The sequence below is a fragment of the Malaya genurostris genome, chromosome 3 (genome assembly GCF_030247185.1).
Source record: "Malaya genurostris strain Urasoe2022 chromosome 3, Malgen_1.1, whole genome shotgun sequence".
Classification (NCBI taxonomy): domain Eukaryota; kingdom Metazoa; phylum Arthropoda; class Insecta; order Diptera; family Culicidae; genus Malaya; species Malaya genurostris.
This window is the reverse complement of record NC_080572.1, coordinates 124,409,451-124,434,883: the sequence shown is the minus strand read 5'-3', so window position 1 is coordinate 124,434,883 and position 25,433 is coordinate 124,409,451. Positions and strand designations below refer to the sequence as shown.

At 36.7% G+C, this 25,433-nt stretch overlaps 2 protein-coding genes across 8 annotated transcripts in view; both read left to right on the top strand.

Moving 5' to 3' along the window:
- LOC131437864 (uncharacterized) overlaps positions 1-4,322 on the top strand; it is a 120,419-nt gene extending 116,097 nt beyond the window's left edge. For all 3 annotated transcript variants that reach the window (XM_058607496.1, XM_058607495.1, XM_058607494.1), the window contains 5 exons: positions 41-228; positions 293-693; positions 766-1,079; positions 1,149-1,296; positions 1,641-4,322. In XM_058607496.1, coding sequence (XP_058463479.1) covers positions 41-228; positions 293-693; positions 766-1,079; positions 1,149-1,296; positions 1,641-2,813 — 2,224 coding nt within the window. In that variant the 3' untranslated portion in view covers positions 2,814-4,322. The remainder of the gene's footprint in view (positions 1-40; positions 229-292; positions 694-765; positions 1,080-1,148; positions 1,297-1,640) is intronic.
- A 2,387-nt stretch (positions 4,323-6,709) lies between these two features.
- Positions 6,710-25,433, top strand: part of LOC131435310 (acidic phospholipase A2 PA4) — a 42,665-nt gene continuing 23,941 nt past the window's right edge. For 2 of the 5 annotated variants that reach the window (XM_058603026.1, XM_058603027.1), the window contains exon 1: positions 6,718-7,149. The gene's annotated coding sequence lies outside the window, so the exon portion shown is untranslated. Of the gene's footprint in view, positions 7,150-25,433 lie in introns of all 5 variants that reach the window. The other 3 variants (XM_058603024.1, XM_058603023.1, XM_058603025.1) reach the window with 3 other exon arrangements.

Sequence of the window (25,433 nt, the reverse complement as noted above, 5' to 3'; positions counted from 1 at the left end):
ACTGTTTTAATTTATATCGTTTTAAAATCCAAATTTTCAGGGTGTCACCTGTTTTCAGTACTCCTAGTCCACATAGGACACCGCCTCCACCGCAGCGCCAAGGTGTAATCCAACGACACAATACGGGTGGTAATAGCGGAAGTACCAGTGGAGGACCTGGATCGAAACCACCGAGTCCGGCACCGAATCGTTTACACCTGGTACCTCCACCACATCATTACATGCAAGGTAATTGATTTGTTTTCCGCAGTTATCGGAATTATTCGATTACAATATTTCATCACACACCTAGGTCACGACGCATTTACATCGCTGGTTGATCTAGCGGTACAACAGCAACCGATGACTGTGCCGCACAAAGACGACAAACGGCAATCAATTATCGAACAACAGGCTCCACCACCGCCACCCACGCATCACGATATTAGATATCATCCAGCGACAATGATTCAGATTCATCATCAGCAACAACAGCAACAACAACAGCAACAACAACAGCAGCAACAACAAGCAGCTGCCGCCGCAGCTCAACATCAACAGCAACAGCAACATGCGGCTGCTGTTGCTGTGGCCGCCCAACAACAGCATGCAGCAGCAGCGGCGGTTGTTGCAGCCCAGCAGCAACACGCGGCAGCTGCTGCAGCCCAGCATCAGCACCAGCAGCAGCAACAGCATCTCCAGAGACAACAACAGGTAAGTTTCGTTCTTGGTTTTCTAAATAATGTTGTTTCGGTTTGTTCTAACAAGTCCGTTTATTTTGCACAGATGGATCTACAACGCCGTCAGCAGTCACAACTTCATCCATCGTTACAGCATCCATCAGTTGTGGCCTACAGGGAGCAGCAGATGGAACGTGAGATGAACTACCGCGAAAGACTCGAACGAGAACGCACGTTAGTCGAAAGAGAACGCGAGCGAGATCGTGAGAGGGAACGAGAAAGGGAACGCGAACGAGAGCGCGAACGTGAAAGAGAACAGCGAGAACAGCGTGATAGACAGCAACGGGAACGGATGGCTCATCAGGAGGAAGAGGAGCGTCGTAGAAAACACTACGATATGATCAATGAAAGGATAGAGCGGTAATTCGATGTCTTGATTCAGTAATATAAGGGTTGATTTTTCATAATTCCATTAATTCTACATTCTAGGCCTTTGGAATCACTCGGAATGCGCCAATCTTCGGACGGCTCGCTTACTGCAGCTAATCTGATCGATGCGATTATTACCCATCAAATCAATCAAACAGCTTCTGAACCTCCGATGCCGCCCAACCGTGACATGCACCGTCCTCCATATGTGAGTATAATTCGTGCTAATTTACCAAAACAAATAGCCTCCCCCGGTGAACGACCCTCTGCAGTTAAGCGCGGAACTAATAAACGATATAAATGAAAAAATACCTGATACCTATTTACGTTAGGACTAATTTTAAAAGTAGTAGACAAGTCTGTCTGTCTGATTTGAATAATAATTTAACCTGATATAAAAATCAATTTTAGAACTAACTGTCTGCATCAAGTGCTGAAAATTGGTTTTGTATCACGTTCAATTTTGATATTATTCTTCAATTGAATCTTACAACCGGTATTATGTTACTCAATATTTTAATCAATAATTTGTTTTTTTGTTCTTCTGTCTAGTTCCCACCACGAGATCATCGGCCATCATCAATAAGCGAAAACAATGGAAAGTCTCACTCACCCAATGTGATAAACATCGATGTGGATTCCGAACCCGTCCGAACGAAAAATATCACCATTGGTGAACTGGCGGAAAGTATCATTGCCAAGGATTATTCTCCGAACCCAAATCCGTTCCTGCAGATGCGTCCTTCGATGATTTCCATGCCACTCGATCCGTCTATGATGGCTGCTTCAGATGCGTGGAAGTATCGTCGGTTGCCACCAGGAAAGAAGGATCAACTAGCTCATGGTCAGCCTCCTTCTTCTCAGCAGCAACAGCAACAGCAACAACAACAACAACAACAGCAGCAAGTGCAGATGCAAGTGCAACAATCACAGCAAGGACCTCCCGGCCACCAGTATATACATTCTCAGCAGCAGTCTTCGAATAAAGGACCGGGCAGATCGACACCCGATGATCGCCATATTATTCGAATGGCTCAGTCACCGGGTCCGCGGAATAAATTTCACGAGTCCGTCTCGCCTGACACACACTTTTTTCATCCAGGTGCTCCACTCAGTCGGGGTCCACAAGATTTTGCTCTAGATTGCTATGTGAAGAATCGAATAGTTGAAGCGATGCGAACCGAAGATGACAAGCGCGGTGATGATGGAAGAGACCTACAATCGTCTAGGAATCCATCGCCGGCACAACACGGACCTCCGCCGGCCCATCACAACAAGGATCACGATCGTAGCTCAACTCCAGTAGATATGATAATTGACGAAGAAACTGGTCGACCAACATCCGGTAATAATCCGCATCGGCCGCCTTCTCAACAACTGCCACCGCATTCACAACCACAAGGAGTAATGCACAACTCCATTCACTCTTCTCCTTACATAAGTAGCCAACAAGGCCCGCATCCTTCCTCTTTTGCGTACTATCCATATAGTGCGTTAACTGTTTCCGGTGGCCCCGTTGTTGGTGGTTTAGGTCCTCCGGTTCCGCCACCAAAAACAACACTGATTGTACCAACCCTTGGAGGTGGTAGTGGTGGTATGATGTCTCAATCTAACAGTGGTGGCATGGGAGGAATGAATGACGACCGTCATTCATCATCATCCGCATCCATTGAACCAAAACCCCTACTATCCGCTCAGTATGAGGCACTTAGTGACGAAGACTAGAGAGAAATGGTACGTACGTCAAACGTCAGCGTCACTTTGACAAAGATCGTAAATATACAAACACAAGACACAAGATGCATTCAGTATGAAGTCTATCTCATGCTACACTTGTAATTTATTATAAATATTAATTATAACACAGAAGAGTATGATAATAAATACTAAAATATGAAGAATAATTATCTACGCAAAGATAAAAATGTATTCAAACAAATGAAAAAGTTAGAACACTTTAAAACTGATAAAAATGCAGTAAAAGCTAGAGATATACAACGAGAATTATTATTAAACAAAATAAAACCAGAGGAAGATACATAACTTTATCGACTACACCATGCAGCATAAAATCTATCCTGTAAAATCATCAGCAGAATATCTTATTCAGCAGTCGAAAAAATGAACAGAGTTTAATGCGCTTAACCCTTCAAAGAAATATTCCCGGTTAGAGAAAAAATACACACACACGCATGCAGTAATGGTCAAATTTTGGTTAAAAGCTGGATGGTAGGTATCGGTCTCTGAGAGAAAGAGAGAAATATAAAAGTATACATACGGTGTCATTGTTGTGTGTGTAGCAAACAGACAAGTAATCTTCACGTAATATTCGAGAATGTTTTAATGTGTTTAATGAAACAAACCATAATGTAGTCGTGAAGAGCTACATGCAGGAAGGAGATAGAAAGCTTAACCGTAGCACAGAAAAAAGAAAGAGTTAAATTGTACGAGCTTGTTCGAGAAGCTATAGCAAAACACAAATAAATTTAATAAGAAAAAAAAACAAGATTAGTTTGTCTAATTCAACTAATCCTGGAAAATTACCAACACAGTAAAAGCCAACTACGTCTAAGGCTGTCTTGAGTTTCCACCTAATAGTTTTGGATTCAAGATTCAGATCTTTACTTTCAAAGTTTGGTTATGCTGATGCAGCTGAATGAATGTAAAGTTACGAGTATAGTGAAACACTTTGCGAGTATAGTGAAGTGAAGTTAGGGCAGTATAAGATCGGTGATTAGGAATGCGTAACTATAACAAATCAGACCCGTTATGACCCGTTTATAAATATAAACTGCTGAGATTACCGCGCTGTACAACAATACACGGATGAAATACGCATAGTGCATCAAGGAAAAAAAAAGTTATTAAGTACATGAAAATGAGAAAAATGTGGTAATATTGATTTATGTTCTCTATAAGAAAATGCATGTAATTATATTATTGTCAAGTTTATTAATGATAGTTCTCAATTTTTAAGTTACTACTTAAAAGAAAAATGGAAGGAAAACTAATGATTGATTGATTGCTGAAAATATAAATTTAGTTAGGTAGACAGAAAAAAATTAGGGCGTATTATGGCATAAGAGAGAATAAATAATTAAGGTTATGTAAACATTGTGTTAAGCTTTTTTTAGTTTGTAATTATTTTCCTTATTTTTCTAAAAAAAAGTATATATTAACACGAATGCAAAAATTAAGCATTAAGTGAATAAAATATAAAATAAATCAAATTGATATTTCTGTTATTTATCCTCAATGATGACAAATCGACAGTCAGCTGAGTGGACTGCACGCGATGAACCGAACCCAAAGCGTGGAAAGACTCAACAATCGGCCGGTAAGGTTATGGCGTCTGTATTTTGGGATTCGCATGGTATAATTTTCATCGACTACCTTGAAAAGGGAAAAGCCACAGTGACTATTATATAGCGTTATTAGAGCGTTTGAAGGACGAAATTTAAAAAAACGGCCTCATTTGAAGAAGAAAAAAGTTTTGTTTCATCAAGACAATGCACCGTGTCACAAGCCGGTGAAAACCATGCTGAAATTGAACGAATTGGGCTTCGAATTGCTCCCTCATCAACCGTTTTCTCCAGATTTGGCCCCCAGTGACTTTTTCCTGTTCTCAGACTTCAAGAGAATGCTCGTTGGTAAAAAATTTAGAAGCAATGAAGAGTTAATCGCTGAAACTGAGGCCTATTTTGAGGCAAAGGACAAATCGTACTACAAAAATGGCATCGAAAAGTTTGAAGATCGCTATAATCGCTGTATCGCCTCTGATGGCAATTATGTTGGATAATAAAAACGAATTTTGGCAAAAAAATGTGTGTTTCTATTAAACGATACGAACTTTTCAGCCGAACTGTTAAGTCGACCGATCGCAAGCTATGATTGACACGCTTTTACTTATCAGACTGTATTTCTAATGCGGAATGATAATTATATATAGAATATAGAACGAACTGAACAAGGAAAAGATGAGAATAAGGTTATTCAGAAACCAACAGTTAAATGAATCGTACTATGAATGAAAAGATTTCACCATATTTTCGCTAGTTTAACTATTCGAACATATTACAAAAACGCTATAAAAAACCGTTAAACTTTGTTCATTTTTCGACTCGTCAGTGTCTTACAGTTTATGTTGAACCGTTGTGGCACACAGCAGCTCAGCATAAACCACTAAGAACGCAAAAAGTTTTTGCTACTATCCGAACACTGTATTAGTGCAATGGCTTGACGTGCCGAACGTAAACGTGCTTCGGCCGATTTAGGGGTCAACAGATTTTTGTGCATTAGGACACAAAACTTTTTTTAAATACTTTATGTTTTGTCTTCGACTCGTCAGCGCACAAAAATTATATATATATATATATATATATATATATATATATATATATATATATATATATATATATATATATATATATATATATATATATATATATATATATATATATATATATATATATATATATATATATATATATATATATATATATATATATGTATATATTAGTAACAAAAATATATTTTTTTAGAGATGCCGTGTGTTACGTAATGTTGTGCGGTTTTTAATGATATATCAACGCTTTAATTGTTGAGAATAGCAAAATCAAAAAGATAATGCAGATAAATTTCACCTATAAAACACAAAAACTTTTCTGTTTATTCGCGGATTAAAAAGTTGATCTGGTTCATTAGTAATACAAGTTTCCCTTGAAATAACCATAAGACAAATTTCAAAATCTACTGACTGTTTTGTTATTTAAAACAAGCTCAATTTTTCTACGTGTCGGTAGATTTGCGTCACATGTAAATTTCAAAAGTTTTTGCTGTATGGTTTACGAATGACTCGTTGAATGCGTTTTAAATTGTCACTGCAATTTTATTTGTTTTATAAGAATTTCGATGAAAATGATCATCGAACGTTTAAGGGATAAAGCAACATTCTTGGGGATAATATTTCCAGTTTTCATTTTGTCTCGAAAACTCTTAAGAAAATGAATATAAATTTCTATTTATAACCGGACACATAATAATTTCAACAAACTTGCTTATTTTAACTAGACTAACGATTCAAGTTGTGAAATATTTCATTTGAAAAGCGCGCTCCGCTGAATGAAATATTTCATACTATGCTGTGCTTTAGATTCAAATTTACGCGACAACGCGCGCTTTGGGATTGTATTGATGATATGTATTCGCTATAGGCAGCGCTCATGGGACTTTCGTTGAAATCTATTTTTCATTTATGCATATTTTTTTGTTTCATGTCAAGTATAAGCATACTGAAAAAAATCGCCGTTTCCCCATTATTGCTAGTTTTTGATCTTAGAACAAGCGCTGATGCGTCGTTGGCGGGAAAGCACATGCAAATCAAATTAAATCGAACCACACTGGTAATGGTAGCGTACCGTCGGATCTGCGATGCTGCTGTACCACGGAGAAAAATTTGATTGTTAATACGATCGGTCATCAGCTGTGATGTGATCTTCTCGCGTCCGTCTTTCTGCCGGTTAGTCGAGTCGTTTCGTTAGCGCCGCTGAACACCGCTGGATGTCTTTTTAAGTTTGTCTGTTTGTTCTCTCCCGGTTGCTGATTTGATTGCAGTGCGCCACACGCTCCGGTCAATCGCAGTGATCGCGATTATTTTGTGTCCGCCAGCCTGCATCCGATGTATCAGTTGACATTTGACTTCGAAACGGTTCGGTCGAGTTTTGTTTTGAATTTGAACGGAAGACGCAATATTTTATTTCTTCCTTGTGCTTTTGTGTCTGTGATAGGATTTATTGTAAGTCAATTGAGTTTATTTTACTCTGAAATGAATAGGTGCGCCAATGTCTGTACTGTGATAAGCAGGAGGCGAAGTTACTACTAGGTGGTTACTGAACAGAGAAATTGGATTCATCTGTAGATGTTCTAGAAGAGTTCTAGGTGATCAGACAGTGCAGACTTTTTGTATTGGGTAATTGAATGAAATCTTACCGGATATATCTGAAGCGTTTCTGTTGAATTCTCTGCACATCAAGGATTTTGCGTCAAATGACTTAAACGCATCGTAAGTAAACAGTATGTTATTATATTTTTTGTAATTTCTGTTCAATTATCGATCGATATGAGAGTACAATGTACATTATTTCAATAGTTAATGAAAAGGAATAAGTGCTAAAATAAAGAAATGTATATGAGAATTTGGAATCTCATGAAATTGAAGAAAATTGTTACATGGGATGAAAATTGCATTTCATTTTTTTTCCATATTCAATCTAAAACATTTTTTTTTAAATAAAAAAAGGCAACTTCAATAAATGTGCACGTTTTCTCGAATATATTTGAATGATATGAAAATTTCATCTTTTCGCTGGTTGTAGTTGAGGGAGGTTACAATCGAATTAGTTATAAAAATGTATAGGTTATTACTTTGAATTCGAATTTCATATATAAGGTCTAACACCGTCACAGTCGAACAGTTATGTTGTCAAAAAGGAACCGTGCTAAAAACAAATCTAGCCAAAATACGAAGCTGAAGAGTACTGTATTCAATCTTTCAATCATTCAGAAAAGATTGAATTGAAAGATGTGTCTAATTTTGATGCCAAGCGTCAAATTTGAAACCATATTCACTTTTCAATGTAAATTGTGACATATATTGTCAAAAACTGCTAATTTTGGCATAAAAGTCTTTACTATAACTCGGAAAGTAAAAACAACAGTGTGCATACTTCCAGAAAGAGCTTTTATTTGCCAATAGTTTGGATAAAATCGCTCCAGCCATCTCTGAGAAACACACCTCTCTGTTTTGCACACACATACATTAGCTCAGTTTATCGTGCTGAATCGATTGAAACACTCGGCCCTACGGAAATGATTCTTAAAAATTGAGCGAATTCTATACCTTTTTAATATTTATAACAAAAGGTAAAAACTCGAATGCCAATTGAACGACTGAAAGCAAAAGTCGGATAAGTGCAACTTAATTTGGAAACCTCGTTTAAGTATTTTTGAATGCAAATATCGGATGAAAACATTGAGACTAAAAACTGGACATGGATTTTACAATGTAAGAATCGTTTAAAAACATCGTTTTTTTTTTGCAAGAACCGAACAAAAACTTAACCGGTTCTTCCAAAACAAATGTATTTATCCGGTTTTTGCATTCAAAGTGGTTGCCAACTGCCGCTGTGGGAACGCAGCATAGATCAGGATTACCGTAACAAACAAGTAAACCATGCCTCGTCCACAGCGGCAGTCGGTAAAAACTTTGGATGAAAAAACCGGATAAATACACTTGTTTTGAAAGAACCGACTAAGTTTTTGTCCGGTTTATGCAATCAGTTTTTTTTTCTGTCCGGTTCTTACAAAAAAGATGTTTTTAAACGATTCTTTCATTGCAAAATCCATGTCCGGTTTTTCCTCTCAATGTTTTTATTCGGTTTTTGTATTCGAAAATACTTAAACGGGTTTACCCAACTAAGTTGCACTTATCTAGCTTTTGCATTCAGTTGTTCAATTGGCTACAATCAATACACACGACAATGACATTTGAAGAAAACATGATTAATGGATTCATAGTGTTATAACGTTATAACCAATATTCATGATTGTTCGTTCATATCACAATGAGAAGAAAACCATGTAAGAAATTTTTGTTATTTTTGGAAACCACGTAAGCTCTTTTCGGAATCACAATTTTTTTTCGCACGATATCATGAAATAGCTATAGGATTTTTTGCCTTTTTTTCGATGTGAATACGTCCTAATTTGCTATGGGGCTAAGTTTTTGAGAATACCTCTTGCACTAAATTTAACAACATAATTTTTACTCCATGCCAACGGAAACATGTTTGGTATCAATGAGAACCTAGTAATACCTAATAATTCTTTATTATCGCCTTCAAAGTACTCTCCTCCCGCGGCAATACATGCATGCCAACGCTTGATCCAATTTTTCATACAAGTTTTATAGGCCGCCGAAGGTATGGCCTTTAGTTCACGCAGCGAATTCTCTTTTATAGTCTCTATGTTCTCAAAACGCGTTCCTCGCAATGGCTATTTGAGTCTGGGGAAGAGGAAAAAGTCACACGGGGCCATATCTGGAGAGTACGGTGCTTGGTTGATGATATTGGTTGAGTTTTTGGCCAAAAACTGCGACACAACCAACGCTGTGTGAGCCGGCGCATTCAGCTTTTTTGGCACCAGCCGAAAAGCGACGCGTTTCAAACCCAAAACATCAGTTAAAATGTGTTCGGCTGATCCATAAGAGATGCCCAACAACACAGCAATCTCTCTATTCGGTACAGAACGATTTTGCAACACGATTTGCTTCGCCGATTCAATGTTTTCTTCAGTAATAGATGTTGTTGGGCGGTCATGGATCTCATCATGATCCAAGCTTGTACGACCACCTTTGAAGCGTTTATACCACTCGTATGCCTGTGTTTTTCCTAGACACGATTCACCAAAGGCCTTTTCTAACATTTTCAACGTTTCGGAACTCTTAAATTCATTTGCAACACAAAATTTGATGCACGCACGTTGTTCTAAATTTTCATCCATTATAAAAATCGCCACACGAAAATTTTTCAACTTCTTTGTATAGACGCCAAGCAAAAACTAATCGTACGATATGCGTCAAAATTTGACAGACTGTGTATAAAAGTGTTGCCAACATTAAGAGAATAAAAGTTTACCGATTGGACAAGCGCGGGAATTTTAAAATGAAAATTCCGGTTCTTTTTTTATCATAAGGTATTTTATTTACGGAAGGGCTACCGAGACAGTTCACTAACAAAATGTTTCGAACCGGTTGTTTCGAGTGAGAAGCTATTGTAAACTTCGATTTGGTTATATCCGACGAACACGAAGTCACAATAGTCACCTTCTTCATTCCGGGGACGATCCACCAGAACGTAAAACAAACATCAATCGAAAGTAGCTTCTTGACTGTTTTTGTCACCAACTAATAACACTATCATTTTGTTCCACTACTCAACGGAGATGATACGATTGGCGATGACTTGGTTGATTTACAATCAAGTGGCAAAGTGTCCGCATTAAAAATCATGAAGATTAATCCATTTTCAAATGTTTACGATGATACAAGCCCTAGTAAACAGGTTATAAATTAACTGAGCATATGAAAATTTATCATACATGATGAAATCTCTATACTTGATAGAATATTGCATTCAAAATGGTTTTATGTTGCAATTGTATGAATTTTACTGGTTTTGAATGAAATTTGCACTATCTAAGCAAGTGTAACTGAATGAATCGACAAGTCTGGGAGAACTGTTTTGTCACTCGTCTTATCCCATTATGTCCTAGCGTAGCGTCCTATATTTTAATACATGTTTACTTTAGAAGTGTAATACCTAACAGCTTTACTAGAGCACTAAGTGATAGTTCACACTGCTAATTACTAAAATTGTACTCAAGTGTCAACGTTTTATTTGTATTATAACTTTTCAAAGTACACACAAATGTTCAAGGAAAAGTAGGCAACATATACGTGTGCATCTTATGTTCGAAACCATAGGTAATACTTCCTTCGTTTAACAAACCATTGCCAAAGATTCCAATTAGTAACAACACTATTTTTTCAGAGCAAATCGTTAACCGATAAACTCAAGAATCAGAATTTTGTGATCGGTCTTTCGAAAATCTCTTGCCATCAGAAAATCAAATCGATTTCGCTATAGCTTTGAAAGGTGGAATATTCAAAAACATGGCTGCGAAAATTGTGATAAGAATAGGGACCTTCTAGGATTTGACGAACACGTGAGTAAAACGCTATCTTAGAAAAGGAAGTATGAATACCTCCCAAACTTATTAAACATTAAAAAAACTATCGAATGAGCTTACGATACTCTCGACAAATCGAACAAATATCCCAAATATGCAAATACAAATAGGTAAACCATTTTCCTTAAAATGAGGAAAATGAAACAAATGAAGTTGTTTATTGCAGTTTGAATGTATACATTAATTATATTATCAATAACAATCCACTAAAAACCGAAACGAAGGTTATTATTAACATTTTGGACGAAATGCACCAAACATTTTATTTTATATTGTGCCTTCATCTCTGATAATACTTCTACCGGTACTATTTAAAAGACATTGAATGGTATATATAATTACCTTTCTCAAAATATAGGCATATCTCTTATAATTTTGTTGCTACTGTATTGTCCCAGCGTATGATATATCATACATAAGATAATTTCGCTTTGGAAAAGATTTCGAATAGTAACTTGGCATTTACCAACTTCTTCAACACAAAATATGATGGAATTGATGATATCTGCTGATTTTGTTGAAATTTGAGAACCCCTGGGTTATAATGGGTTAACACTTTAAAATAAAAAGAAATTCGGTGGATGACTTCTAAACTAACATGTCATGACCTTGACATCCCACATTTTAAAAACATGGAAATGTTCCAAATCTCTCAATTGCAGCATGATTTCGATATTTAAAATGAACACACACTAATTTTATATCGAATTTTCAACAACTGAACGATCAGTAATCAGTTTGGGTAATGGAATTGATTACCGATCGTTCGGTGATACAAATTTTTCTGAGCTGTCAAACAACTACCGTAAACTGTAAACCAACCAAATCTAACGAATGGTTTGGTAATTTATTTTGTGTTTGTTTTCTTCTAGTTATAATTCTTAATTTGAATGGATTTTCGTATTTCAAAAAACAATATATATATTGTTAACTTACTATAGGTTTTTCAGATTTAAATATTTTTACATAGAAACAAGTGAAAAAAAAATCGAAGCTGTCGTGGCTACTATTTTATTGCACTATATAACCACGAAAAACTAAAAAAATGTCACTTCATATCACGGTTGACCGGTATAATGAGCGCCTGAGAGAACACTGCACAATCCATCGTGTCCACCAGAAATTACCCTCGAACGATATGTGTTGGCAGCAAGTGCACATAGTGATATGAAATTATTTTCTGCCTATAAGTAAACAAAAAGCTTGAAGTAGTTCTAAAGTTTTAAAAACTTGTTCACCTGTACCTCAAACCATTCAACGAGCCCCTGAAGAACTTTTTCGTTTGATTATTAAAAAGACACTCATTAAAAATTTTTAAAACTGCTTGACAATTCATTGCCCGTAACAAACAAGTAAACCATGCCTCGTCCACAGTGAGAGTTGGTAAAAGCTTTGAATGCAAAAACCGGATAAAAACATTTGTTTTGGAAGAACTGGTTTTATTTTTTTCGGTTTTTGAATTGAAAACTTTTTCGTCCCGTTCTTGAAAAAAATATGTTTATATTCGATTGATGCATTGCAAAATCCGAGTCCGGTTTAAACGGGTCTTTCAAACTAAGTCGCACTCATCCGACAGTTTGCATTCAGCCGTTAAAATCAAACTCTAATACAATTTAAAAAAGTTAGGTGATAAAGTTTACGCATTGAACCGCCAGCCCGGGGAGATAAATATCAAAATGAACTACACTTTTAATATAATTCTGATTAGATAGTGGAATAGTTTTCATAAAATTGACTCATATATCTAGATCTATGCACCTACAAAGTTTTTTTCAGAAGACAGTATGGAGTTATCTTTTGACAGAAATGAAATAATTGTTCACAGTCACAATTATTCGAAATCTTATGCCGGCAAGACGGAATTTGCGTAGTAGGAAACTTTACTGTACTTTTAATAGCGCAAAATTATTTATTTATTACATTCATTGAACACATCACCTCAGAATCAGTTATATGATACTAATGAGTATTATTAAAAATTATTCGAATTCAGTGGTTTGACGGTTATGATCAACTTTGATATAGTCTTCAAAGTAGATCAAAGTTGAATTTCCGCTAAAAAAGCTTCCAGCGCGTATGTTTCTTTAGCCTTCGAGCAAGATACTAATAAATAAGTTATTTTCTAGATTTCACCTAATTTTCCATTGGCATCAGTGTGTGTTCTAAGACACAAAAACGACCTCCTCTGGCTTGCGATCACAACGCTCATAGCAGTAAATTCGGCCCAGTCTGTATCGAAGAAGTTTATATAAAGGGTCCGATACTGCATATTCAGTTTCTGAACATCAACACAATAATTTGGTAGCGTCTTTGACGTTAATTGCCTTAATTCAGTGTCACTGAATCAATTAGAAATTAGTGGTCACCAAAACAAAAGAGTTCCGTGATTGGCGCCATCCGTTTTGAGACTGGTGAGACTTTTAACCGCTTGAGTTTATTACTAACCAATTCGGTTATAACTCTGCCACTACGTTTATCTAATTATGTCCATGTATTGATCTTCACTTGATTGTGATTCCTTAAAACACGATCGACCTTGATTCGATCAGCCTTTAAAATAAAACACTTTCAATTTCAATTATTTAGCTTGAGGAACATTCATGCACAGGAAAAGAGCGATGTAGTGAACAGGTTATTGATTGACGAAGTATAATAAAAAAATATAACACAAAATCGTGAAGAGCGCCATATGGTTCGAGAAGCCTCATGATGCTGACGATGAAGGTGAAGGTTAGTTTGTTTAGATAATACATGAATTCATCTATAATGCAGCAATATGCAAAGAGCCAGTAGTTAAAAAGGGTCCATCATTGACTGATATGTTCGTTAGACTGATTCAGCATTGAAATGTTTATTTCGCGATTTTTTTTTTAAATTTCTTGTTGTGTCCTTAGCACAAAAATATGGATAAGGTTAGGGTTAACTATCCAAGAATTATAAAGCTTACGTGATGACCATTCTGCAGGTAAATGGTAGTATTGATGATTGTAGAGAGCCCAATTTGCACCGCTAGTCCGGATTATTCTTATTAATGAGTTGATATTTATTGCTGGGAATAGTATCCAAATTCAGTTATCAACCCGGGCTTTCGAAATAAATGTTTGATATTTTTGGAATCGCGTTACTTTTCAAATTAAGATTTGTTCCGAATGAATTTTAATTAAATACATTTTATAAAATCATTCAACATACAATTACATACGATATGTAACGTAGATTTCATAGACCGTAACCGCCGTCTAATCTCTAAAATCACTAAATACCCCGAAATGAACTCGTGGAACATATATAAAACGTACAATAAATTTTTGCATATAAATTTGAATCAGTCTAATGCTCATTTAGCACCTGTGGCAAGAAAAAAATATGAACAAGGAAATATAAATTTGCATACCGCTAACTCGCTGATCAACTTAGAGGTAAAAAGATAAAATATTTGATAATGACCTTGAAGATGGTCGTCGTTGTTGAAGTTTGGATATTCGGAAGTTGAAGTCACCGAGAGATATATCTAACCGGTCTTTGTAGGCTCAATGTTCGGCGGTGTCTCTTGTTCGGGTTCTTCGGTTAACTGTTGAAGCAACATTTAACAAGTAGTGTATTGAACTGGCGGTCGAACGTTTAAACAAATATAAACAAAAACTGGTTTATTTGACATCGCCAATGGGAGACATGTATATCCTATGATATAGGATCATTTCTATGGAGCACGATGCATGATGAGCTTCGAAGTGCTATATCTAGAATACAACGGCAATTACACTATTATTGCATACACAATTGAATCATGTTTAAATGAAGTCAATTTATAATGTACTCTATAAAAAGTACGAAGGAATAATGTATGTTGTATACTAATTTTCAACAACAAAACCATTGGTCAAATTTCTTTCACCCTATGATTTCAAAATGTTTTATATAGGAGATTTAATGAGAAAATAATGGGCATCATTTATTTAAACTATCTTACTGCAACGTTTTAATCTCAGTGACCATCAAATTAGTTAATGTTAATTAAACAACCCGCATACGTTTTTTCAAAGTTTGCAACGAAAAAGTCTTTATGTATCAAAACGAACTAGAAGATTTTGTGATCGTGGTTATGTTCTTGTATCTTATGATAAAAAAAGAACCGGAATTTTCATTTTAAAATTCCCGCGCTTGTCCAATCGGTAAACTTTTATTCTCTTAACGTTGGCAACACTTTTATACACATTCTGTCAAATTTTGACGCATATCGTACGATTAGTTTTTGTTTGGCGTCTATACAAAGAAGTTGAAAAATTTTTGTGTGGCGATTTTTATAATGGATGAAAATTTAGAACAACGTGCGTGCATCAAATTTTGTGTTGCAAATGGATTTAAGTGTTCCGAAACGTTGAAAATGTTAGAAAAGGCCTTTGGTGAATCGTGTCTAGGAAAAACACAGGCATACGAGTGGTATAAACGCTTCAAAGGTGGTCGTACAAGCTTGGATCATGATGAGATCCCTGGCCGCCCAACAACATCTGTTACTGAAGAAAACATTGAATCGGTGAAGCAAATCATGTTGCAAAATCGTTCTGTAGCGATTAGAGAGATTGCTGTGTTGTTGGGCATCTCTTATGGATCAGCCGAACACATTTTAACTGATGTTTTGGGTTTGAAACGCGTCGCTTCTCGGCTGGTGCCAAAAAAGCTGAATGCGCCGGCTCACACAGCGTTGGTTGTGTCGCAGTTTTTGGCCAAAAACTCAACCAATATCATCAACCAAGCACCGTACTCTCCAGATATGGCCCCGTGTGACTTTTTCCTCTTCCCCAGACTCAAATTGCTATTGCGGGGAACGCGTTTTGAGACCATAGAGACCATAAAAGAAAATTCGCTGCGAGAACTAAAGGCCATACCTTCGGCGGCCTATAAAACTTGTATGAAAGATTGGATCAAGCTTTGGCATGCATGTATTGCCGCAGGAGGAGAGTACTTTGACGGCGATAATAAAGAAATTTATTAAAAATTGAAATTTTGAGTTTTTTAATAAAATTCCGGTTCTTTTTTGATCATAAGGTATGGTATGAAGAATTACCAACTTCAGTAATAAAAAGGCGACAACGTAGACCAAAATCTAGTACTTTCATAACCGCCTCCCTTCTACCATCGTAAACGTTCATAGACTTCTCAAATATTGGTGGCAGAAATATCTATAACAAACTTTGCAAAACATTTTGTTGTAACAAGATGACACTATATGCCACACAGCGAGCACAACGATAGCCTTTTCTGCTGAAAATTTGAGCAAACCCATATTTTTTAAAAAACGGTTTTTCTATTCCATTGAGAATTGAGAAAAGGTTATTTAATTTGTCCATCGACTCGATTCAGATGGTGCAACCTTCATGATTCTGCGCAGTTTCATAATAAAGTTAAGCAAGAGTTACATGGATTTCAAATGAAGAACTTAAATCTTAATGATATACGGGGAATATTTTAAACTATACCTATTTTCTGGTTGGATTCGGTTGATTACGCACCTAGAATTTGAACGTTGCAGGAAACATACATATATAGGATACTACTGGTAATGTAACATCGAATTTGACTCGTTGGATGTCTCTCTATGGTCGGACTACAACTATGAATATTCATTGTTATTTTAAACCTTTTTTAATCCACCTATTGGTGTAATGATACCTTTTTTATATTACTTATATTTTCATAAACATCACTAAAAGATACGCTAAGATTTTTTTCTTTCGAACTTGAATAAAATCAAAAACTTTCTTTGGTTATAAACTATTATAACCTTTTCAATTTGTGAACAGTTATGTCAAGTTAAAATAGATTTAAATAAACAAAGTACGCTGTGTGCTACTCAAAAAGAAATAATGAAATTCACACGACATGTAAATCAATAGTAACATGGAATAGGCATGTGTTGAATCGAAAGTTTGATTGAAAAACTTAATCGAATTGCATTGAATTTTCAATGAATAGATCTGTATCTTTCAATTAACGCTTTGTTTTGCGATTGAATTATATTGAAACGTACAACATTGTAAAGTGACTTTATGTTCAATTTATCTTAGTAGGTTGTGATGTTTTCTTCTTCCCTACCAGCACGTACCGATGCGTACTGGTTTTGCATCATTTTGTATGACAGTTTGAAAGTTTTACCACTCATAGCGATCTAATTTCGGAACCGGAAATCGGATCTCGAAGAAATTGAACAGTACCGGAGCTGGAATTCGAATCTGGATCAACTGTTCGGGGACTTTTTGAAGAATTTTAAGATCTTTAATTTGCATCTTAGTTTGTAAAAATTGGTCAAGAAATTTCCGGGGAAATTGAGTGTGCATTTCCTCAAAGATTTGCAGGACAATATTCAATAGCAAGCTATGGGACCATAAGACCTTTCGTTCGAATATAAGTTTGAGAAAATCGGTCAAGCCATCTCTGAGAAAAGTGAGTGACAATTTTTCTCATGTTGTTGGTACATATCAACCTGTAATTTCGGAACCGGAGGTCGGATCGGGATAAAATTCAAGAGCGATCTATGGGATCATAAGACTTTTCATTTGAATTTGAGTTTGTGAAAACCAGTTCAGCCATCTCTGAGAAAATCAAGTGACATTATTTGTCACATACACACATACAAAAAGTCGGTTTTCACAGTGATTGTATAACCTTTCTATATGAGAAAGGCAAAAAGTTATTAACAATGAAAAGTGCAAAAAAAGGTCAGAAATCGGAAAAAATTAATTTTCTCTCGGTGAAAATATTTCAACCATAGCCAATTCGATACAGAAAAGGAAACTGTTTTACTTTTTGCTTTCCGATGATTGATTTCCAAGTAATGATGACACCCACAAAAAAAATCGAACGAGTGAAATAGAAAATTTGTTTATGAGGTTTAATATACGTAAAAAGAATAATTTTGAATTATTGTTTAAACAATAAGTGAATTTGAAAAATACACATTTTTTGGAGGATCCTGGGCTTGAAGCAAGAATGCTTTCAATAATCTTTTCTCTATTAAGCAATATTAAACGATTGAGACTTTCAAATGATAACTTTTTTTGATTTTTCATTGTTTGGTGACAATTGTAATCGGCTAAAATTTCTGGAGCAACAGTTGATTCTGATGAAACTTTGCATACGCGTCAAATGCCAATTTGACTCATGGTTTATGTTTAAAATGGGGGGATGTATTTTCGCATGAAATCTTTTCAAATCGTTGTGACTTGTAAACTGTTAATGATGTCCAAGGAAAAGTTATAGTCTGAAAATATATACAATGAAAAAAAAAATTGAATGCTGATTTATGATCTGCAAATTATTTGAGAAATATAAATATCTTCATTATTTTCTAAAATTTGTTTTGAAAACTTAGAAATGAAGAAGGATCTTATGGCGTTTTTCATTGAGAAACACTGGTGGTGTGGATTGCTCTGGTTTTGCATTTTCGAGCAGAAATGGCAATGAAACACCGTCAAAATATTGCATTTCTGCTCGAAAGTGAAAAATCAGAGCAATCCACGCCACCAGTGTTTTTCAATGAAAAACGCCATTAGTTTACAGACATTTATATAAAACTTCAAGTTCTTGATGAGACAAAGTCATTCAAACAATAGAATATGATTCTATGGTTTTAAAACAATAAACACCCACCCAATCCACCTTGTGGTGTGATAATGCCTTTCTCTTCTTTCATAACAGTCTCATGAAAATATATTTCATACTTCTATTAAATAATTTCGGACACTAATTTTGACACCAATTGATTCAGATTGATTAGAGTAGTTCACAAAAGCATTCATCATTGTTTATGTCACACAGTCGGCATCATTTTTCCAACATTTGTGTTGCACATTTGATATGAGAAGAGCGATGCTAGTCTAAAAAACGTGATTAATCCACCTAGCACAGTGAGATAATACCTTTTTTTATCAATCCGCATGTGTTTTTTGTATGGATATTGTTAGGTGTTTTAGTTCTCATGACATTTCTTTAATTATCGTCGTTTTAAATGGCAAATTGAGATTTTAATCACTCATTACCCTCGAAACTGCAAATCGTATCGAATTTCAATCTTAACGTGTGACAATTGATTGAACATTCCATGAGGTGTCGAAGTAAGCTCCACTTTAGAGTTTTTTGTCATTATTTATGGTACTTCCAGAGCCGGTATTCAGGAACTAGCATAACCCAAAATGATTCGAATGGCCATAAATTAATACGCCAAACAATTTACATCTTCTATGTCGGTATGAATTTTAAAAACTCATCATCTGTAATTCCAGAATCGGATAAAATTCACCAATTTTGTATGGGACCTTAAGTCCTTTAATTTGAATTTTTGTTTTTGAAATTCGATCTTGCCTTTTTGAGAAAATGATTGAGCTTTGAGAAACGATTCGATACTGGAACTAGAATTCTGAAACCGGCGTAGCCAAAATCAGTTAAATTCACTTGAGGAGTGTGTAGACATCTTTGAGAAATTGTAGTGCGAATTAAAATTTGGGGATACATTCCGAATCCAAAAACGAATACCGCTTAAACTGAAATAAATTTATTTCGTAATCGACTATCCAAATCTGCAAACCCGATTAACAAAAAGCAGTTCAAATTGAGCTGCTTAGTGCTAAACTCGACAGTTCAATTTGAACGGAATTACTTTCAACTCAAAAATGCTGATATCATCTGGTTTACATATGCCATATTCCAACGAATATATTGCCAAAAACGTGTTTTGTCGGTTACGTCACAGCCATTTGGTCTTCGAACTTGATCAATGGTCCGATAGTAGCTTTCAAACGAGTCTAAGTTTGTTAATATTTATACCATCATATCTACGGAACCAAAATTCACAGCCATTTGATCTTCGAACTTGATCAATGGCCCGACAGTAGCTTTCAAACGAGCCTAAGTTTGTTAAAATCGGTTCAGCCATCTCTGAGAAAATTGAGCGGGAAAAATATCTTCGAAAAGTGCACACACATACACACACACACATACACACACACAGATATTTTCCGATCTCGTCGAATGGTATATAACACTATGGGTCTCTGAGGCTCCGTTCGAAAGTCGGTTTTTGCAGCAATTATAATACCTTTCTATAGAGAAAGGCAAAAAGGTTTTGGTCCTTTTGAACAATAACTTATCATCTAGAACAGGGGTTTCCAAACTATTTTGGGTTATGGACCCCTTTACTAAAATTAACTTAGGCCTCAGACCCCAAACAACAAATTCCTTTGAAAATTCAATTTCTTGCTTTTTTAATATTGATGTAAAAAACTTAACAATTTCTGCGGATGGTGAAATAAACACAACTTTTTAGCATGAATATTTTAAATAACAACTTATTTCAAACAATAGGGGTTCGATTTCTAGACCTCGTCGACCCCCATAGTCAGTTTTCGTTTACATCGACCCCCGCAAAAATGATATCGACCCCAAGGGGTCTATATCGACCACTTTTACCGGCTGTTCGGCCATCCATGGAAGTTGACCATCAATGTTAACTTCCCTCTCTGAGCACCCTAGATAGCCGTGTAGTGTCGGTAGCGGTTTCCCAACTGCTAAGAATAACGCTACGGTCCACCTGTACCGGTGGTATAAGTCCACCAAACAGGTAAGCCGTGTGGCATCCGGCGGAATTATTTTTTACCAAGAATTGATCCACTGGTTTCCTATTCCATGTCGTAAAAGGCCACAAAAATAGGAACTCCTAAGTCAAGGTGTATTTCCGTGCCGATGGCTGAATGGCTGCAGGAGGTTAAACATTGCAGTCGTGAACGGAATATCTTGGGTTTTTCCCTTACTGGATACACGCAATGCTTAGCAATCAACTTCTTTGATCATCGATTTGGCAGGCCAGAGATTAGAAAGCTGAGTGTCTGTGGGTGTCCTCAAGGTGGTATAAGCATTAACACTCTCTTTGATTTAATGCAGCAAGCCCTGCGATCTGTTGAACAATGGTGTTGTCAGGTTTGGATTATCTGTAAATCCGGGCAAAACATCAATGGTGCTTTTCACTCATCGTAGGATAATTACAGGAGCTCGTCCGTTGCAGTTCTTTGGTTCAGGAGTCACTGTGGTCGATCAAGTTAAATACGTCGGGGTTATTCTTGACTCAAAACTGAGTTGGTCTGCTCACATTGATTTCAGGATTAAAAGAGCTTGCATGGCTTTCGGCCAATGCAGACGAGCTTTTGGAAAATCATGGGGACTCAAACCCAGATATATTCATTGGATCTACACAACTATCATTAGACCAATTTTAGCATATGGATGTCTTGTATGGTGGCAGAAAGGAGAAGTCGCGACAGTTCAGTCAAAGCTAAATCATCTCCAAAGGATGGTCCTAATGGCGATGACAGGAGCATTCACGACAACTCCTACTGCTGCTCTAGAGGCGCTACTGTGCATTAAACCACTACATGTGTTCCTAAAACAAGAAGCATTATCTTGTGCATACCGTCTTAGGGTTACAGGGCTTTGGAACAGTAACCCATTAGAATATGCTACCAGTCACACTCGCTTGTGGTCTCAAATGGTTCCGTGGGATGAGTATTTACTCGCTCCTAGTGACCTAACTCTCACATGCAGTTTTCCTTTTAAAACATTCAATGTGAGCTATCCTCTTCGTTAGGAATGATTGTCTGGTTGTCTGGAACGACAACTTGATGAACACATAGTTTGTTTTACGGACGGTTCTCTGTTGAATGGTCGTGCTGGTGCTGGTATCTACTGTCGTGAAATAGGCTGGAGCAGTCTCATTCACTTGGTAGATACTGTACTGTGTTCCAAGCAGAAATCTACGCAATTCTGTGTGGAGTACAATCGGCACTTCAGCAGAGGATCTGTGGTAAACGTATTTATTTTTGTTCCGACAGTCAGGCAGCCTTAAAAGCACTCAGTTCGAATGACTCACGGTCGAATCTAGTGATCGCATGTCGAACTCAAATTGAAGACCTCAGCATTTCAAATGCTGTTTACTTCTTATGGGTACCCGGCCATTCTGGTATTACTGGAAATGAATGGGCTGATGAGTTGGCTAGAGCTGGTGCAACGAATGATTTCGTTGGTCCTGAACCAGCTTTACCACTTTCAACTAGTTGGATAAAGCACAAGATACGTTCTTGGGCTGCATCCAAACATGCCAGCTACTGGCGCAGCTTGCAAACTTGCGCTCAGACAAAGCATTTCTACCAGATTTAGATCTGAAAATGTCAAAGTGTCTACTGCATTTCTCCAAGTATCATTGAAGTGTTCTGGTCAGAGCTCTGACTGGACATTGCAAACTCAATTATCACATGGCTACTATTCAACGTGCTGAGTATTATTCGTGTGATTTGTGTGAATGCGATTATGGTACTTCATATCATCTGATATGTAACTGTCCCGCATTGAGGCAGCTACGTATCCGGGTTTTTGGTTCTCCATACATGGTTGAGTCTGTGTATGCGGAGCTAAAATTGAAGGATATTCTCTCGTTTCTCACCCAATGTGGTAAGGAGCTATAGTCAGAAGGGTTCATCGTTCTTCCTGGAGTGAATGAATCCCTTCTGTATTAACCTTAAATAGGGTTTGGCAGATTGTTTGGCATCCTCTGGGGGGTACCGAATTTACTTCTGCTCGTACATACTGCGAGTCGTTCTGCATTCTTCCGGGAGTGCAGAATGGTGTCGCTTTTGTAAGATCTCTAAATCCTCTCGGGGGTTGAAGGTTTTATTAACAGCAGACTGTTCGGGACCTCGTAGTGGTTCAGAATTTCCTTCTGCTTCCACTAAATGTGATCCTCAGCAGATTGTTCAGCATCCCTTAGGGGTGCAGAATTTACTTTTGCTTTTATGTGTTTTTGTGTCGTCAATTTTTCCCATCCTCCTAGTCCAACCCTTACCATTTCCTTTCAATCCTTCCCTCTTATATATCGGGAAAATGATGCTAAAAACAAATTGATGGCAAGGCACAAATCTCCAAATATCAAGGGGAACGTGCCATTTGAGCCAATTTGTTCTGATTCCTGATTCCTGATCATCTAGAACAGGGGTTTCCAAACTATTTTGGGTTATGGACCCCTTTACTAAAATTAACTTAGGCCTCAGACCCCAAACAACAAATTCCTTTGAAAATTCAATTTCTTGCTTTTTTAATATTGATGTAAAAAACTTAACAATTTCTGCGGATGGTGAAATAAACACAACTTTTTAGCATGAATATTTTAAATAACAACTTATTTCAAACAATAGGGGTTCGATTTCTAGACCTCGTCGACCCCCATAGTCAGTTTTCGTTTACATCGACCCCCGCAAAAATGATATCGACCCCAAGGGGTCTATATCGACCACTTTGGGAACCCCTGATCTAGAATAGGTTCAGGTAAAGACCAAATGTAAAGTTCCAGAAATGAGTAACAAACCATCAGACTTTACATACTTCGATTTAAATGAAACTTTGCACTTGACCTCAGTAAACCGTTTGTTTTGTACTGATGGGGAGACTATTTCGAATTAAAACTAATTTTTAAAAGGGTTGATGAATTCTTACATGCACTTTCTTCAAATCATTGTAACTTGGAAACTTGTAGTAAACAGGTATTGTAGGAAGTCGATCGGGTCGCTAAAAAAACATACATGAGGAAACAATCTAGAATAATTCATTTCATTTTGTTGTTGTTGAAGTGGGATCGGATGAAGTGACGTACGAACAGTATCATACATTATCAACTTAAGTTTATTTTAACTTTGAGATTTATCGAATCTAGTAAGGTCATTGACATTTTATCAAGTTTGCCTATCATGGAACAAAACACACTAAGCCATTTGATGAATTTCGTGATACATTTTTTTTTCGTTAACATGCCCGAACCAGTTTTGAGTTCATGCACAAACAAATCATTTTATCGTTTGATTTTTGCTCTTGACCTCCGTACTTGTAAAATGTATACCGTTCAAATAACTAGATCTACTAGTTTGGTCTGCTATTGTTGAAAAACTCGAAGGTCAACAGGATACTAGTTTCATTTAAAGATTCCGTCCCCAGTGCCATAGAATTATTAGATGACCAGATTGAGAAGACAGTCTCGTGTCGGTTTAATGCGGGCTTGATTTGTGATCGCAATTCATGGAGGTCGCTGTGAATTTATCTCCCGCAAGTGGATAATTTTGTTCGCTGGTATGACACCCCAACAAATGGAATTTATTGTTGTAACAGTTCCATTCTTTTGAATAGCAAATACCGTACCGTGGAACTCCAGTACCAATTGGTGGGCTGGCAAGCACGCAAAACTTGCGCCATGCAGTGGACGCGAATCTCTCTGTACATGAATTTACAGTTGACAGGTTGGATGCGCTGGGGACCCAATTTTATTGACCTGTTACACTCTAGTTAGTCTTTCTATCTCAAAGCGATTCTAATGGAGGTGGCACAACATGAGTTGGTCTAATTTCGGATTGATGTGCAGACAAGGTGAAACAACAGTGCGGTTGTTTTATTGTTTTATTTCCTCTTCGAAATAAGAATGGTGCCATTTTTGTTTTATTTAGTGGTGTTATTTTTTACTTTTACTTTTAAATATCAAAAATACCGTTCATTTTGAATTGCAACTCTGCTAACTACCAGTACAGGAGTCAAAAGAAACTATTTTCAAAGGAAAGAACGATAAATGGGTTAAACATGTTCTTGGGTGGGTCGCACCCGGTAGTCTCGGATCAAGAAAATTTAATAGGCCTAATTATAGGGTACTTCTATACTGAGAGACATAGGTCTTGCTCTTACTTGCACATTACCCACCGGTAGTAGAAAATGTGAATTTTTACAGATGAAATCATTTCACTCTTGCAAAGAAATGAATATCTCCTACGCACCGTCGAACAATTAGGTCCGTTATTCGTCTTATACTATTTAATGTAAGCACCTAGCGTCCCGGGTTGGCGGTTCAATGCATAGGACGCTGGTCTTACAAGCCAGCTGTCGTATGTTCGAGCCCCGACCTGGAAGGATTCTTAGTGTCAGTAGGATCCATAGTACTAGCCATGCAATGATTCTGTACGCAAAGAATCGGCTGCGAAGTCTGTTGAAACAGAAAGGCCAAATTCCACGAAAGGAATGTAATGCCAAGACTTTGCTTTTACCTAGCGTCACACCACACTCGTTTCAAGATAGTCATGTTGAATTTTTTCGATAGAAGAAATTCATGAGTTCGGGATAAATATTTAGCACCATTAGATAATATAATTAGTATTGACCATATGACATAGAAAATGAACATCAAATGTAAGAAAAGTAGTATTGTAACTAAATCAGTTTGCTTTTACTACTGCGAAAGCCTTTGCCTTTAACGATGTATGCTGTCACGAGAAAGTTAATATCGCCTTAGTTAGCAGTATCCTGGAATGCGGAGTTCTTTTTTGTGTCCCATACTCATTTTAATCCAATCAAGGAAAATAAAGAAACTTTGTAATTACGGAATCGACCTATCAACTCGGAAGTCTACTGTCGTCTGCTAACTAAATAAGACATAGAATTTAGAAGGATGCATCCAGAACTGAGAAA